At 37.1% G+C, this 17,668-nt stretch overlaps 1 protein-coding gene across 4 annotated transcripts in view; it reads right to left on the bottom strand.

Moving 5' to 3' along the window:
- Positions 1-669: 669 nt before the first annotated feature.
- LOC136249434 (uncharacterized) overlaps positions 670-17,668 on the bottom strand; it is a 33,777-nt gene continuing 16,778 nt past the window's right edge. For all 4 annotated transcript variants that reach the window (XM_066041439.1, XM_066041440.1, XM_066041438.1 and 1 more), the window contains 13 exons: positions 12,312-12,390; positions 11,819-12,000; positions 9,485-9,538; positions 8,608-8,719; positions 8,428-8,549; positions 6,016-6,259; positions 5,106-5,296; positions 5,017-5,055; positions 4,861-4,965; positions 4,044-4,258; positions 3,596-3,636; positions 3,431-3,533; positions 670-1,030 (listed from right to left, as the gene is read on the bottom strand). In XM_066041439.1, the coding sequence (XP_065897511.1) occupies positions 811-1,030; positions 3,431-3,533; positions 3,596-3,636; positions 4,044-4,258; positions 4,861-4,965; positions 5,017-5,055; positions 5,106-5,296; positions 6,016-6,259; positions 8,428-8,549; positions 8,608-8,719; positions 9,485-9,538; positions 11,819-12,000; positions 12,312-12,390 (1,707 nt within the window). In that variant the 3' untranslated portion in view covers positions 670-810. The remainder of the gene's footprint in view (positions 1,031-3,430; positions 3,534-3,595; positions 3,637-4,043; positions 4,259-4,860; positions 4,966-5,016; positions 5,056-5,105; positions 5,297-6,015; positions 6,260-8,427; positions 8,550-8,607; positions 8,720-9,484; positions 9,539-11,818; positions 12,001-12,311; positions 12,391-17,668) is intronic.

Raw genomic sequence — 17,668 nt, 5'->3', positions numbered from 1 at the left:
CATTATTTTCTAGCAGCTTTCATAATTTATAAATTAAAGGGCACAACATAAATGCTGCAGTATGGTTTGAGTTTAAAGTTGAGGTCTAGGAGTTGGTCATCGTTCTTTATAGTATTGATGGATGTTTTATTAGAGTAGCTGATCATTCTATGATGTTTTACAGTTAATTACCCCTGAACTATAAATTTAACCCCTCTTGTTGATTCCTAGAAGAGATTAGCTCTTCCATTCTCACTCTTTCCATCTTTTCATTGCTCATGTATGCTTTAGATGTAATTGCACCAGTACTGTAGCTTCTATACTATCGTTCTAGCTAGCACATAGTAAAATAATTTTGGAGGGGGTACTTCAGCCCCCGGTGGTATGGTATCTTTATTACCAATGCTGTGATCACTACCACTCTGGACTGTATTATGCTATATATATCTATGCTAAAAAAATGTTGAAATTTCTTGACCACTGCTGTTGAACCATATTATATTGATATCCACTTAGAGAGGAATGGTTTTCCATAAAAATTGTTAGCCAGCTAGTGTAGCCTTGTGTAAATTGAAATTGTTTTCAGCCAGTTTTCCAAATGTTGGCCTACATTGTTGGTCTTGCCTTTCTTGAGTCAAATAGATTTAGCATGGAATCATGATAGCACTTTGTAAACTATTTTGTCAGTGGGAGTGACAAAAATATACCATTAAGTGTAACATGAATATACAAATTTATGTATAGCTATAAAAGAGGCTGTAAGTGGTTACATGATTGGGTAGAAAATGTTCTGTTATGAAATAAAAGCATGTACGCATTGAAGTAACTGTTCTATAACTTGTCCTCTTCTTCTTCATCCAAGTTGTCTGAGCTAAAGAATCTCTTCTCTTTCTTAGCTGAATGCATCTCACAGTAAGGATCATAACGTGCAACTTCTACATATTGACTTGGGTCATAATCAGGTATCATATTGCTAATTTCTGAAGTGAGTGTGTTGAATGATGGCCTTTGTTCAGGATCTGCATACCAACATCTTTCTGCCAGTGCATACCTGTAGTATCAGATAGCATGCACTTACCACACAAATATTATTATGCAAAAACTTATATTGAAACACTGAGAAGTATATAACAGTGTTGACAATATTGAGGTGCAAGTGTTCTATTATGTAGCTACTATCTAATCCAAAACAGCCAAGCTGTAAAAAAAGAGTGCGGCCCTCAAAAAGGCTATGGTGAAAAAAGATGTGAAATCCAAGGTGGCGGCCAAGAAATGGCTGTGATGGTAGGTTAATGGTAGAAATTTTAATAGCAACAATTCAGGTGAATTTTGGTGCTTTTTACAGCTTGGCTGTTTTGGATTTGATTTCACTTCTTTTTGGCTTTGGGGCTTTTTAAACCTATCTTTTTTTCTTTACCACAGGAAGAAGAAAAGATGAAGCAGATGTTAAATACTTTAAATATTTCTGATTTTATCAAAAAATATATATAGTACATATATTTATTACAGAACTCTACATGGTGGTTTCTTTGTAACTGAACACTATACAAGACAGGTGATTTGTTTGCAGCTGAACTCTCTACATGATGGTTTCTTTGTAGCTGAACTATCTACAAAGTAACTTCTTCTAGCTGATGTCTCTACAGGGTCACTTGTTTGTAGTTGAACTCTCTACATAATGGTTTCTTTGTAGCTGAACTCTCTACAAGGTAACTTCTTCTAGCTGATGTCTCTACAGGGTCACTAGTTAGTAGCTGAACTCTCTACAAGGTGACTTCTTCTAGCTAATCTTTCTACAGGGTGATTTGTTTGTAGCTGAACTCTCTACAGGTGATTTGTTTGCAGCTGATCGTGAACTCTCTACATGGTGGTTTCTTTGTAGCTGAACTCTCTACAAGGTGACTTCTTCTAGCTGAACTATGTAGTTGAACTCGTAACTTATTCTAGCTGATCTCTCTACAGGGTGAATTGTTTGTAGCTGAACTCTCTACAGGGTGATTTGTTTGTAGCTGATCTCTATACAGGTTACTTGTTTCTAGCTGATCTCTTGAATTCTCTTCAGGGTGACTGCTCTATTAGGATGACTGCTCTATTAGAGTATCTCAATCTCGCACTTGTTACACCAAGTTGGATTTCGTGTTATAACTCCGTGGCTTTAAGCCTGATTCTTCTACACCATTGAAGAGCCTGATTACTCCATCTGTACAGCGAATTTCAAAGTATTACCCCAAGTGGTTTTTCTGGTAGGCGTGGAAAGTAGTCGTTTTTTAATCTCGATTGCATAATTGTTACACACTATTGGTTTTTTCATTGTATCTTCCTGGTTTTTAGTTCGATTTCTTTCAAACCACAAAAGGTTTTAGGTTCAATAGTTAACCTATTCACCCACCGATTTTCAGCTTCTTCCCATAAGCGGTTTACCCTGTAGGCGTGACAACATATTGGTGTTATTTTTCGTGAATAATCGCTAATAACTCTTTGCCTGTTTATCGTATTCCAACCAAAGTTGGTACAGAGATGCGCCTTTATACCCCCTTCTGTGTGCCAAATTTCAAGGCAATCGGATATTGCGTTCGCGTTTTATAGCAGTTATTGTAAGTGTGTGAAAAGAGGAAGAAAAATAAGAAGAAAAAACAAAGAAACTAAGCCAATTTTTGAAGTCGCATATCTCGGGAACGCTTGAAGCGATTTCGCTCAAATTTGGAATGTGGAGTACTGAAGTTGGAAGGAGTGTCCACAGCAAAAATTGTCTTGTTTCATCAAGGCAGCACAGAGCTGCGAAGGTGCGAAAATTGCGTTTTCGTTCTTCCTGTCAATATACTCACGGGTGTTGCGCGCCGGCTTCTTGCCGGGCCACACGACACACTACTGTGTGTCTTGATTAGTGAAACGCTGATGCTAGCTGAAAAGTAAAGTGGCAATCACACTTTGTTTTCAGCTATGTTCAACCCTTTACACAGTGTCGCAAATAAAGAACAGTATGAGAAGTATCTCTGTAATCATGGCAGCTGCCTTGCACTGTCAACAAAAAGAAATGGGACACAAAGGAGGACAAAGGTAGCTATTTCTGTAGTGTATGTATTGCAGTATGCGAAAAGACACATGTCCGAGTCAGACTGAAGCAAATGTCAAACAGTGAAAAATCAAGCCTTAGCCATTAATTATCAAGTTATGCTTGTCTGAAGGCATCAGTCAGTCAGTCAGTCAGTACAAACTTTCACTAAAAAAAAAAAGAGTAAAATTTCCTTTCAGGTTGCACTGAAGACACTTTTTGGCTCTAACCAATTATGCCAAGGCGGCATGAAGCTGAGAGGCTGAATATTTTTTTTAGTGAGAAAGTGTAAACCTCCATAATTTCTAATATACAGTGCTACTGTACTGTACGATTGCAAATTTAAAATCACCTTTGTCACATGTCAAAGATAATTTGAATAAATTTATTATAACTTACAGCTCAGGAGGACAGAGATAATTGCTGGGACATTCCATCCTATATCCCTTCAGTATTGCATCAACAACTTCAATATTGGTTAATGAAGGGTAAGGATACCCACCTAGATAATGAAATACAATCACACTTAGTTTCATCGAACATTTACTTTTATATGCAACTTACCAAATGTAAATATCTCCCAAATCACAATTCCGAATGACCAACTGTACAACAACAGATTAAACAACAATTACAACCTATTCACATGTTATGTAATGTGTGCGTATTATAATATTTGTGCCAAATAAAAGGCTATCGTATTACACCACAAAATTCATTACAAAAAGTTTCTTCTAACTGCTGCATGCTGGTTGAGGTCATGACATATAACCAAGATTTTAGCTACATTCCTTTTTGTAAACCACAGGACAAAGTATTCAACTGGTGCAGTATGCCAATTTGTAATCAGTTCAAATCCTGCTGGTAATACGCTGCCAATCATTTTGTGCACACTTTAATTTTGTTGTTCATATATAGTTTATGGAATTCTAGCCACGGGATAAAAGTTGCTTAACATCACAACACCCAAAACTTAATTTATACACATATGCAGCCCAATAAAGTAACATACACATCTGATTGCACACTGTATTTCCGCTCTAAAATTGCTTCAATTGCCATCCATCTTATAGGAAGTTTACCATCTTGATTTTTCACATAAACTGGGTCATCGTAGAGATGCTTGGAAAGACCAAAGTCAGCTATTTTCATGGCATTGTTTTCCCCAACAAGAACATTCCTGCAGGCTAAATCTCGATGTATAATGCCTTTTCCACCCAAGTATTCCTACAAAGCATACAATATGATGAAAATGTACTGCTTGCATGAACACATACTGAATCTTAACAAGCCCAAGTAAGTTACTCAAATACTCTAATAGAACATACAGTCACACTCAAAGTGTCAAACATCTCATACTTGGTGGATATATCTATTGAAGCCATATGGAGTTAATCAGCATTAGAAATTGACAGTCACATGCTCTCTACTCTTTGATCTAATTTGATCAAACAGTGCTGTAATGTGAGCTGGTGATTCAAACAAAAAAGTTTGCCTTTGTGTTCTGTGAACGAAGCTCATATATTAAGGACAAAAACACACTGATCATGTATTGATGGTTATATGTCAAAGACAGGTGGTTGCATACACAAATGCATGCATGCATACACACGCACATGATGTACACACACACACACACACACACACACACACACACACACACACACACACACACACACACACACACACACACACACACACACACACACACACACACACAATGCACACATGCATATGTACACACAATATTTATTTATTTGCAAAACTATTAGGGGTATCACACTAATGTACAAAGACAAAGCTAAATATTAAATGCAATACTGACTTACCATTCCACAAGCAATTTGGTATGCAAAAGTTAATAGCTCCGAAACATTCAGTGGTTTCCTTTCAATTTGTTGTGGTTGCAAGTGAGAATACTCATTCCGAGGTTCCTGTAAGACTTACTGAGTCATGTTCCACTATATACACATTTGAGTACCTACCAAATATGGTGCAGCTGTCTTATCCATTTCTTGAGAAGGCTACACATAACATTTAACATGCTATAAACACACATCACAACTGTACAAACCTTTCGTCTATGTGCTTTCAAAAACTCCAGCAAATTTCCACCAGATACAAATTCCATTATCAAAGCTAATGGCTCTTCTATTGTACAGCAGCCAATCATGTTAACCACAAAAGGATTGCCGCCTTCAGCAACTTTCTTCATTAAGTTTATTTCTTGCAAAAAATCTTGCTTTAAATCACCACCAGCATCCTCTGTAATGTAACACATACAAATAAGAAATGTGTGTAGGTAAATCGATGGTTAAATTGTATGCATCAAGTATGGTTGTGTGCTACATACACTGGCCAACTGTAGTGTCAGGTTGCCAAAGCAAGGTATTTAAGAAGTCTGCAAAATGTCAAATAATTTATCCTGAATTTGAACTGTGACACAAAACTGGGCATGTGGGCACAAATTGCTGTACAGCAGGAAAAGAAAAAAATGACAAATTCACTAAAAAACGTCAAGTTTTAATTCTCCTGTTTAGATCTATAATTTCATGATTTTCAACATGCATAAAAAATATTATGAAGCGTAAGTTCATCACTTTTTCTTCCATTTAAAATCTCCTGTTGTATGGTAGATTCTATTGCATAAATCTGCATGCATTTTACTACCAATTCCATAGTGAATGTATACACAATAAATATAGTTCATACAATTCTTAAAACTGGGTAAATTTTGTGTGTCCAGTCATATATTGTAGTAAAGCTGACTTCCAGGGATGGAGGGGGAGAGGTCATTAAATGACTTTACCAGTACTTTGTTATTATAACTTGTATAGCTAAAACTCTTCATAGACAACTAGTGACTGTTCTATTAGAGATCTTGATCATGTTATACTTGTTTGGTTTTGCCTTTCAGCTTAATAACTGTTATCCTTCGAGATACAATGGTTATTTGTGTTTAAAGACAAACATTAATGCTATACCTTGAAGAATTTTAACAGCAACAAGTTTCCCAGCAAGGTAAGACTCGTTTTGTGACTTAGTTGCAGTTTTGAGCTTTCCTTTATAAACTTCACCAAAGTTTCCACAAGCAAGAAATGTTGACTGATCCATTACAACATTGTCAGGAGACATTTCCCAGTGGTCAATAGGAAGTTCAATGCTCTCAATGATGTCTGATCTGCGATTGGTAATTCTGATAGGTGTCCCTGGACCAATAATGGATTCCTACAATGATGAGGTAATCATTCAGTAAAAACAGTACATTAAAGTACAGTATACCTCTGGTTGTAGGTATACCTGATTTTACAAGTAATATGATGACATTATTGCATGTTTATATCAGGGCATACATATAATGAACAATGCTATATGTGACTGAATTTGACAAAACAAGGCTTCGACGCACAAAGCTTTGTTAGGAGATATGGCGATTTTAAGAAATCATTGTGTAATAACTTCCCAGTGCCTACAGCTGTGCAAACAAAATTTGTACCAATTGTTCATCTGTTCACTAGCTATCACTGAGTGGGTGTATACATTTCTGATACCCCAAAATTTGCCCTGTTTTGAGCAGCTTTTTTCGAGCGGGTAATAATATCACAGGTGGTAGTAATAGGGTGGGAGGGTGGGGGTGGACGGTGGTCTTAATATACGGGTATAAAATGAAGTAAGAAGACAATTGGCCAAGTTTGGGCTCTCCATGGCCCTCCATGGCCCTCAAATTACTCCAAATTGACTGAGAACACTATAGGCGAGCTCTCTGTGAAGTCCCAGCTCACTACACACCATTATCACAAAGCCATGGCCATTTAATGGTGCCAATCTCACACTCGTGGCTTTGACAGGGTCGGAAGAAAGCTGCTACAGAAACCAGACTTGCCAGTGCTGAAGGAAGTACAGTGTGAAATATGATAGTGTATTAGACCAGCAATCCATTTCTGGTAAAATCGTAAGTTTGATTATGTGTGTGTGGAAGCCTTGTTATATGAAATCCGGTCACATATGTATAATATCATAACAATGCCCAATACCATACAGAATTTTACTTAATTTTGTGACCATCCTGATGCATAGGTAGTGAAATGGAGGACCAGGAAGTCAAGTCCCCTCTTACTCCCCCCCCCACACACACATGCACTTTTTTGAGTCTATGCATGCTTGCAACAAAAATTAAGACACTCTAATACAGCAGTCAAATAAAACTGCAAGCAGCTACCTATACTAACACTGAAAAAAGTCTAAAATACTAAATTTTTCCTGCCCCATAGACCCCCTATAATAACATCCCCATCTGTTGCATGATGCATACTCCATTGAGTAACTTAAACTGCTTAAGTTGCCCAACCCTCACTTTTGGCCTGCTCCACTACCCATGTAAGCATTTGTCAAACAGTTGGAGAATTTTTGCGATAAATAATGTCACTAGTGTTAGCAAGATTTGTAACATAGTAGCAAACAAGAATCCTGAATATCATTGTGCAAGAGAATTAATGTACCTGACACCATTTTTAACAAAGCACTGATACTGAAGACAAAAAAGCCATTTTTGGTCTGCCTGGCCACAGTCAAAGGCTATAGAGGCTAGTATGCATAACTGGTATTTTGTAACAACACAAGATGTCCAGCTGTGGATGTGCCTGTTAAAGTTCCATTGAATAATTTTGCCCTCTGTGCACTGTGTATTCTCCTACAATTCTTGTTGTCATCTTCCTTATGCAAGAAACGATACTGAAATATCATTGTTATGGTGAGAGTACATATATAGATGACATAATACTATTGAAGTAGCTACTTACACTCTACTACAAAGGAAGCAGATGGTTTCAAATACAGTGATGGCTTTGATACAATAACAAAGTAGCATGACCACATCCCTTTACTGTTGTAAACAGCAAGATTGAGATACTCCAATAAAGTGGTCACCTCAATACACAGCCTGACATGCAATACAGCAGTCACAAGTATAAATTTTATCATGCAGCCATAAACAGACAGTCAACATAATGAAGTAGCGAAACAAAAGACATGATGGCAAAACATAGTTATATATGTGGCACTTTTTTGCAGGTAAGTAATAATTTAAGTATGCTAGCACGTATACTGGTGGCTGCCAGGAGTTTTTAGTGTTTCTGACTCCCTGCTTCACAGGCTTTAGCCTTAGGTCCCTATATAGTGGGATAGTAAATGATAATAATAATAAAGAAATGGCTCCAACTATATTAACAGATTTGCATCACCTATATTTCCCAGTTTATTTTTGCAAACATTTCATTGCTTATATATATATGTTGTTTAGTTTTGGTCATCAGTTCACAGTTACTTGTATCACTGAATGTATTGTGGTCAGGTACACATAGGAAGACAATATACATAGTACACACATACTTACGTACATCTATTTTTATACGATCATCATTTGCTTGGCATACATAACAACAGCAAATTATTATAATTGCCAATACCACTACCGCAAACACCATACAGCCAACTATGACTCCTGATGCTATGTAATACCCTGTGATCAAATGACATGGATAACACACACATAACAAATAGATACTAGCAGTTATTACTGTGATATGGTGGGTCATCAGATGATGGTTGTTGGGAAGGGAAAAAATCTGCTGGATTAATTGTCAAGGTACTGCTCCAAGAGTAATTTTTGCAACCATTGTCAGCTCTAACCTGTAAAATAAGGACAGAAGAAGTATTTCATGTTCACAGGACAACTTGTTTAGGGCTGAATTCTCTACAGGGTACCTCGTTGCAGGGTGACTTGTTTGTAAAGATTGATTAGCTGCACTCTCTGCTACTTACTGAATGTTCTAATAGGGTGACTGCACTATTAGAGTATCTTGATCAAGGATTTGATACATGTAGCTGGCTTTTGTAGTATAACTCAGTTTTTATTGTGAATTCTACTAAACCACTGAAAGGTTATTCTACAATAATTAATTCACCTATACACTGATTTCCTATAAGAGGTTTGCCTAGTAGATGTGACAACTAACACTGTTGATTTTTTGTGTTGTAACTGTGAGGTCTTAATCTTGATTTCTTTCAACCAAACAAAAGGCACTACTACGATGGTTACTCTAACTACATGCCAATTTTCAACTGATTCCTCAAAGCAGTTTACCATGTAGGCATGAAAGAAGTTTGATCTTATTTTATGTGAATAATTAGTCATAACTGTGTGAATTTGATCGCAAATTTCCTCCAAAATTAGTACTGAGATATGCTTTAATAGCCCCTTTAAGTGTGCCAAATTTAAACTTGATTGGAGTACGCATTTATGTGAATAATTGGTCATGCATCTTTTGCTTACAGTCCTCACAATTTTTTAAAACTTCATTTTTCCACAATTTAGCTATTTTGGTTATGTAGACAGATAGATGGACACATGCTTTTTCAAATCCAATAGAATATATAAACATGACACAAACATACCCGGATGACCACAATTTGATCAATGTCCATATCCTTCAACACTGTCTCATTATTCTGAAAGCAAAAGATTACAACGGACATCATGTATGGTAGAATATACTTAGTAGGGAATGCCATAATTAAAGCAAATACACATAGCAACCAGTTTGAAATACCTGTTTCATAGCCAAATGTGATTTGTAATACAACTGAAAAATTTTCACTGGAGTAAAGAATTAATCTATAGTAGGACAGCGATTATCAGAATTTTGAGTTATGAGAAATGAAACCTTTAAACCCCTGAGAAATTGAATCCTCGATGTTCTGAACAATATAAATGACAGTATTTCATCTCTTGATGTATGTTCTATTAGAGTATTGCACAGAGTTTTGTATATCAGTGAACAGGTTTAATTCATTCAAATAAATCTGAACACTTTTATGATTGAACTGCCACACATAGTACTGACTGACTCACTGACTGTGGTAAATAGAAGCTTTACCTATGAACTGTTTGTTGAGTTTTGTAATTACAGTAGGTTAATTATTAGCACTTATGGTATTGTAATGACTAGATATAGTAGAGATATTAGGTAAATCAGTGTACAACACAAGCCAACAATAAACTTTCAATCTTTGAATATAGATTATCAATAATTCTTGGCTGTAACAGATATCAGATCATTTTAGTTTGCCAGCTATTTTAACTGCCTTTCTTTACGTTACTGACATACCGTATAGCGGGGGAAGAATTTTTTTGTGGATTGTCGTATCCAAAATTTTGAGGGAGAAAATATTGCTTTGCAGTATGTAAAAAACACTGCTTGGTTTCAAACAATGACTTGTCGTCAAAGCTGCAATCCTACAACATAGACAGTTAGTGAAAGGCATCCATCCATTCATTCATTCATCCAGTCAGTCAGTCAGTGTAATATTCCTTTCTGCACACGATATACTTTTGAACAATAACTTTGATCACCAAAAACACACACAAAATGTACAGCAACACACAGTTTGAATGGTTTTTTTTGCAAAGGTTGGGGTTTTCTGGCCAAAAAATATCTTCCAAAAACCAGCTTCACAATACCATCCTGATGCCTTAGCAGTATTGGTTAGGTATAACCAGTGCCTTCAGTACAACCCTAACTGTTTCCAATTAATTGTTACAAATTTTTAAAAGATTGTTCAATGGAATTTTCTACTGACAAACTGCCTGATGCCTTCAGACAAGTGTAACTTGATAATGGCTAAGGCTATGGGCTTGATTTTTTCACTGTTTGGTAAGTAAATTATACCATGTTGATTCAGTAACATGTGGGAAAAGCGTTTCATTCTCTAATGATTAAAACATCTGTTCTAATATTGGTAACATTATAGTCTGCAGGCTGACAGTGAATCCTTGTTGCTTTATGAGATTTGTCTAAAATAGTTTGAAATTTACATGGTCAATATTATTGCATGGGAGCTTATCAACTGCATGTAGTGTCTACAAATTCTATGTTTTTGAGTATATGCAGGCTAGTCTGGTACTCCCTATTACACCACTCACCTTTAGATTTTTTGGGTGGCGCTCGCTGTAAAAGGGCCTAGTCACAACCGCATATCGGAACTTGTGCAACTGGAATTTAATTAATGTCTGAGTTACATGGGTTTTGTCATGGCAATGATGACCCATAGAATTATGATTTAGAATCTCATTTCAAGGTTCAGAAGGTGGTGAGGTAAACGAAATTTTATCTGCTCAGGCTTAAATTTTGTTTGTAGTCAAGCTTCTGTATACAGTTTACAATGGCGCACTTCATCCTAGTTACCGTAGATACTATACCCTCTGGACAATAGTATCTACGCTTTCACTCATCATGTGCCAAATATTCAGTTACAGTGGATCCTCACTTATACCTCAGTTATCTGAATGCCAAATATGACTGTTCTATTAGAGTATTTTGTCATCGTGTACATTTAAATGACTGCTCCATTAGAGTAGTTGAACAAAACTCTGTATATAAATCAATGGGCTTGCAGTTATTTGAACAATTTCACTTATCCGAACACTTTTGGCTAACTATAAGAACAAAGCTGTTTGGATAACTGAAGATCCACTGTATTTTAAAATGCTGTAATTTCGTTGGTGCTGCCACTATAGTGGCAGTCACACCTTTTTACAGTGAGCACCACCCAACTCATCAAAAAGTAAACAGTGTATAATAAAGGTTATAGACTAATGGTGCCAAACTATATGCAGGTACCTAACAAGCAGTATGCACTCACAAATATACACTATGGTATTACGCATTTAATTCCTACTCCTTCAAGTAAAATATTTGTGGGATTGTGCACATGACATAATATAGATACCTCTGTTCTCTTTTCCACTATTAAAGGTATTTCAGTGTCATTATAGTAAAATTCTACACCATAATAATCTATGTATCCATGACTATATTCTGGAGGAATCCATGTCAGATTAACGGATAGAATCCCTTCTTTGATACTACTTGAGAGCAATGATAAATTTCTTGGAGGAGTTGAAGGATAACCTATACAAAATAATTCATTACACACAATCAATGTAGTATATGTTTAAGCTATTGTATACAGTGGGATCTCTCTTAACAAACTGTGGCTCCCTGAATTAAGGACACAATAGAAAAAATCTCCATGAGATTATGGTCCCAGTAAGTCTAACTCCATACATTTTTACCTCTGAAAGAGGAAAACCTCTATATTACAGTAAGTAATGGCCTCAGTCCCAAATTGTCCATAACGGAGAGGTTCCACTGTTGTATGGTGCACAAACTTTTCATGAATAAGAATACATACCACATTACAAGAGCGACTATAACCTTACATTGTACATTCAAAGATGTAATTCTTATTTCATTATATCTACATCTGTAGTTATATTCATTCTTGTAGAAAACTTTAAACTGCAGAATAGAATTAAACAATGCATACATATTTACACAAATTAGTATGATGTAGGGATTATCAAAGTTAATGTTTATTAGTTAGAAATGATCAATACACAGAAGGAAGGCGTAGCCACAACAGTTATAATATATATACAAGTTTAAAGAAAAATTAGGAATTTTAAGTTCGATTAGGGATCATAGAAAAAGTAAGGAAACAAGGGAGATTGCCTACACCTGCAGATATACTGGTGAACATTTAATTCCTAATTTAGTGTATACCCCAAGACCAATACTGAATTAGGGATTAAATGTTCACTAGTATATCTGCAGGTGTAGGTGACCTCCCTTGTTTCCCTGCTTTTTTTTTCTATGATCCCTAATTGAACTTAAAATTCCTAGTTTTTCCTTAAACTTGTTTGTTTATTATTTTTGTAACATTATTATGACTGGTAACCCATGCATACTGCATCAAAAGAAAGGATGGCACCAGAATTAAGGTTTCGTCTGAACGCGTGCCCCACCTATTAAATACTGCTTCAAAAGTACAGTGGCCATTACGCTTCACTTTCAGCTATGTTCAGGCTGTTACACAGCGTTACAAATAAAGAACAGTGTTAGAATCATCTCTGCAATCAATCTAGTCACCACAGAAAATATGGACAATCCCTGTTTACAAACGTACTGTAGGGAAACCATGCATCGTGTTATTGCGAATTGACACCTTGGGCTGCCAGCAAAAAGAAATAGGACACAAAGGACAAAGGTAAGTCAATGATGCGTGCATTGTATATGCTGCAGTATGATAAAAGGCATGTCATGGGACGAAGTAACATCGAACAGTGAAAAAATCAAGCCCATAGCCTTAGCCATTATCGAGTTACGCTTGCCTGAAGGTATCAGGCGGGCGGGCATGCAGGCAGGCAGGCAGTAGAAAATTCCATTGAATAAATTTTTTAAATTTTGTAACAATTTATTGGAAGCCTATAGGATCATACTGAGGCACTTTTGGGCTTGGTTATACCAGCCAATACTGCCAAGGTGCCAGGATGGAGTTGTGAAGCTGGTGTTTTGGTGAATTTTTTGGCTAGGAAAACCCAAATCTCCATGATCCCTAATATACAGTACTACTGTACTATATGATATATAATACAGAGATGGGGTAACGCGTTATGTAATATAACGTGTTACATAATACATCTAATCAAAAACAGCCAAGCTGTAAAAAAGGAGTGCGGCCCTTGAAATGGCTATGGTGAAAAAAGATGTGAAATCCAAGGTGGCGGCCAAGAAATGGCTGTGATGGTAGGTTAATGGTAAAAATTTTAATAACGACAATTCAGGTGAATTTGGTGCCACTTGGTCAATTGGCACAAAATTCACCTGCATTGTCGTTATTAAAATTTTTACCATTAACCTACCATCACAGCCATTTCTTGGCCACCATCTTGGATTTCACATCTTTTTTCACCATAGCTTTTTCAAGGGCCGCACTCCTTTTTTTACAGCTTGGCTGTTTTTGATTAGATTTCACTTGTTTTTGTATTTGTATACCCCAAAGCCGGCCTATGGCCAGCTTTGGGGCTTTTTAACCTATATAATTTTCTTTACCACAGGAAATAGAAAAAGATGAAGCAGATTTTATAAATACTTTAACTCATTCTGATTTTATCAGTAAATGTACAAATTATATATATAATGTAAATATCAAGAGTTCATTATATTATGAACATATTTATTACATGTCAATTAATCCCCACAGGATAATTTGCAGCTGATCTCTCTACTGGGTGACTTGAAATGTAGCTGAACTCTCTACAGGGTGATCTGCTTGTACGTAGATCAACTCTTTACAGGATTCTCTCTACAGGGTGACTTGACTCTAGCTGAACTCTCTGCAGGGTTATCTGTTTGTAGTTGAATTCTCTACGGGGTGATTTGTTTGCAGCTGAACTCTCTACAAGGTAACTTCTTCTAGCTGATCTGTCTACAGGGTGACCTGTTTCTAACTGGTCTCTCTACAGGGAGATTTGTTTGTAGCTGAACTCTCTACATGGTGGTTGCTTTGTAACTGAACTCTCTAAAAGGTGACTTCTTATAGCTGAACTCTCTACAGGGTGATCTTTTCATAGCTGAACTCTCTACAGGATGATTTGTTTGCAGCTGAACTCTCTACATGATGATTTCTTTGTAGCTGAGCTCTCTACAGGTGATTTGTTTGTAGCTGAACTCTCTACAAGGCGATACTTCTAGGTGATCTCTCTACAGGATGACTTGTTTCTAACTAAACTCTCAACAGGGTGATCTGTTCATAGCTGAACTTTCTACTGGGTGATTTGTTTGCAGCTGAACTCTCTACATGGTGGTTTCTTTGTAGCTGAACTCTCTACAAGGTAACTTCTTCTAGCTGCATTGATCTCTCTACAGGACGACTTGTTTGTAGCTGAACTCTCTACAAGGTGATACTTCTAGGTGATCTCTCTACAGGATGACTTGTTTCTAACTGAACTCTCAACAGGGTGATCTGTTCATAGCTGAACTTTCTACTGGGTGGTTTGTTTGCAGCTGAACTCTCTACATGGTGGTTTCTTTGTAGCTGAACTCTCTACAAGGTAACTTCTTCTAGCTGAACTCTCTACAGGGTGACTTGTTTCTAGCTGATCTCTCTACAGGGTGATCTTTTCATAGCTGAACTTTCTACAGGGTGATTTGTTTGCAGCTGAACTCTCTGCATGGTAGTTTCTTTGTAGCTGAACTCTCTACAATGTGACTTCTTCTAGCTGAACTCTCTACAGGGTGACTTGTTTCTAGCTGAACTCTCTACAGGTGATTTGTTTGCAGCTGAACTCTCTACATGGTGGTTTCTTTGTAGCTGAACTCTCTACAAGGTAACTTCTTCTAGCTGATCTTTCTACAGGGTGATTTGTTTGTAGCTGAATTCTCTACAAGGTGATTTATTTGCAGCTGAACTCTCTACAAGGTAACTTCTTCTAGCTGAACTCTCTACAGAGTGATTGATTTTTTTGCAGCTGAACTCTCTACATGGTGGTTTCTTTGTAACTGAACTCTCTACAGGGTGATTTGTTTGTAGCTGAACTCTCTACAGGGTGATCTGTTCGTAGCTGAACTCCCTACAAGGTAACTTCTTCTAGCTGATCTCTCTACAGGGCATATTTGTTTGTAGCTGAGTTCTCTACAGGGTGTTTGTTTGCAGCTGAACTCTCTACATGGTAGTTTCTTTGTAGCTGAGCTCTCTCCGATGTGACTTCTTCTAGCTGAACTCTCTACAGGGTGACTTGTTTGTAGCTGATCTCTCTACAGGGTGACTTGTTTCTAGCTGAACTCTCTACAGATGATTTGTTTGCAGCTGAACTCTCTACATGGTGGTTTCTTTGTAGCTGAACTCTCTACAAGGTAACTTCTTCTAGCTGATCTTTCTCCAGGGTGATTTGTTTGTAGCTGAATTCTCTACAAGGTGATTTATTTGCAGCTGAACTCTCTACAAGGTGACTTCTTCTAGCTGAACTCTCTACAGAGTGATTGATTTTTTTGCAGCTGAACTCTCTACATGGTGATTTGTTTGTAGCTGAACTCTCTACAGGGTGATCTGTTTGTAGCTGAACTCCCTACAAGGTAACTCTTCTAGCTGATCTTTCTACAGGGAATATTTGTTTGTAGCTGAGTTCTCTACAGGGTGATTTGTTTGCAGCTGAACTCTCTACATGGTAGTTTCTTTGTAGCTGAACTCTCTACAATGTGATTTCTTCTAGCTGATCTCTCTACAAGATGACTTGTTTCTAACTGAACTCTCTACAGTGTGATTTGTTTGTAGCTGAAATCTCTACAGGGTGATTTGTTTGTAGCTGAACTCTCTACAGGGTGATCTGTTCGCAGTTGAACTCCCTACAAGGTAACTTCTTCTAGCTGATCTCTCTACAAGATGACTTGTTTCTAACTGAACTCTCTACAGTGTGATCTGTTCATAGCTTAACTTTCTACTGGGTGATTTGTTTGCAGCTGAACTCTTTGCATGATTGTTTCTTTGTAACTGAACTCTCTACAAGGTAACTTCTTCTAGCTGATCTCTCTACAGGGCAATTTGTTTGAGCTGAACTCTCTACATGATGGTTTCTTTGTAGCTGAACTCTCTATTAGGTACCTTCTTCTGGCTGATCTGACTACAGGGTGACTTGTTTGTAGCTGAATTCCCTACAGAATAACTTGCAATGTAATATAATTGAGTAAATTATAAATGCAGCTGAATGCTTTATTAGGGTGACTGTTCTATTAGAGTATCTCGATCTCGCATTTGTTACATGTAGTTGTCTTTCTAATCATAACTCAGTGGTTTGTACTCCGATTCTTCTGTACTACTGCAAGGACTTTCTATGATGATTATTCCAGCTACATACTGATTTTCAGCTCGTTGCTTTAAGCGGTTTGCCTGGTAGACACGAAAACTAATAGTTTTTTTATTCATAAAAATCGATCACGTAATTTTGACACAGGTCGGGTTTTGTGTCATATCTCCATGGTCTTTATCCCGATTCCTTTCAAACCACAAAAAGGCACTCCTACGATGGTTGCTCCATCTACATATCAGTTTTCAACTAATTCTTCAAAGGAGTTTACCCTGTAGGCGTGACAGACCTTCGACCTTATTATACGCAAATAATCGGTCATAACTCCGTGAATGTTCATCGGATTCCTACCAAAGTTGGTAAAGAGATCCGCCTTAATGAGCCCTTTAAGTGTGCCAAATTTCAGCCTGATCCGAGCACGCATTCGTGTTTTATGGTGGATTTTGCGAAGTGTGCGAAATGAAGTAGAAGAAGAAAAAAACGAAGAAATTAAAACGAAATTTTGTTCGCTCGTATCTCGGAAATGGCTGGAGCGATTTTCTTCAAATTTGGTGTGTAGACTCCCCTAGCTGGCCGGCACGTCTGTAGCAAATTTGGTTCCAATCGGATAAGGGATCACAGAGCTACATAGGTGTGAAAATTGCATTTTCTTTCTTCCTGTTAATATACTCACGGGTGGCACGCCGGCTTCTTGGGCCGCACGACACACTACCGTGTGTCTTGATACACGATTCTGAGTAATATAACGTGTTAATTTTGGAAATGTAGTAATATAACTTTAAGTTACTTTTGGAAACTGTAATTCGTTACTAGTAATAAAAAAGTAATATTATTACATAACGCGTAGCTAGAAGCGAAAAGTAACGAGTAACTTTACCGTGATGCAACGAGTGATACGAGTAATGATGAACAAGTAACACATTATTACTGCCAAT

This window comes from Dysidea avara, chromosome 3 (assembly GCF_963678975.1).
Source record: "Dysidea avara chromosome 3, odDysAvar1.4, whole genome shotgun sequence".
Classification (NCBI taxonomy): Eukaryota; Metazoa; Porifera; class Demospongiae; order Dictyoceratida; family Dysideidae; genus Dysidea; species Dysidea avara.
Note: the sequence above shows the minus strand (reverse complement) of the source record. Positions and strands in the feature narration are given on the sequence as shown.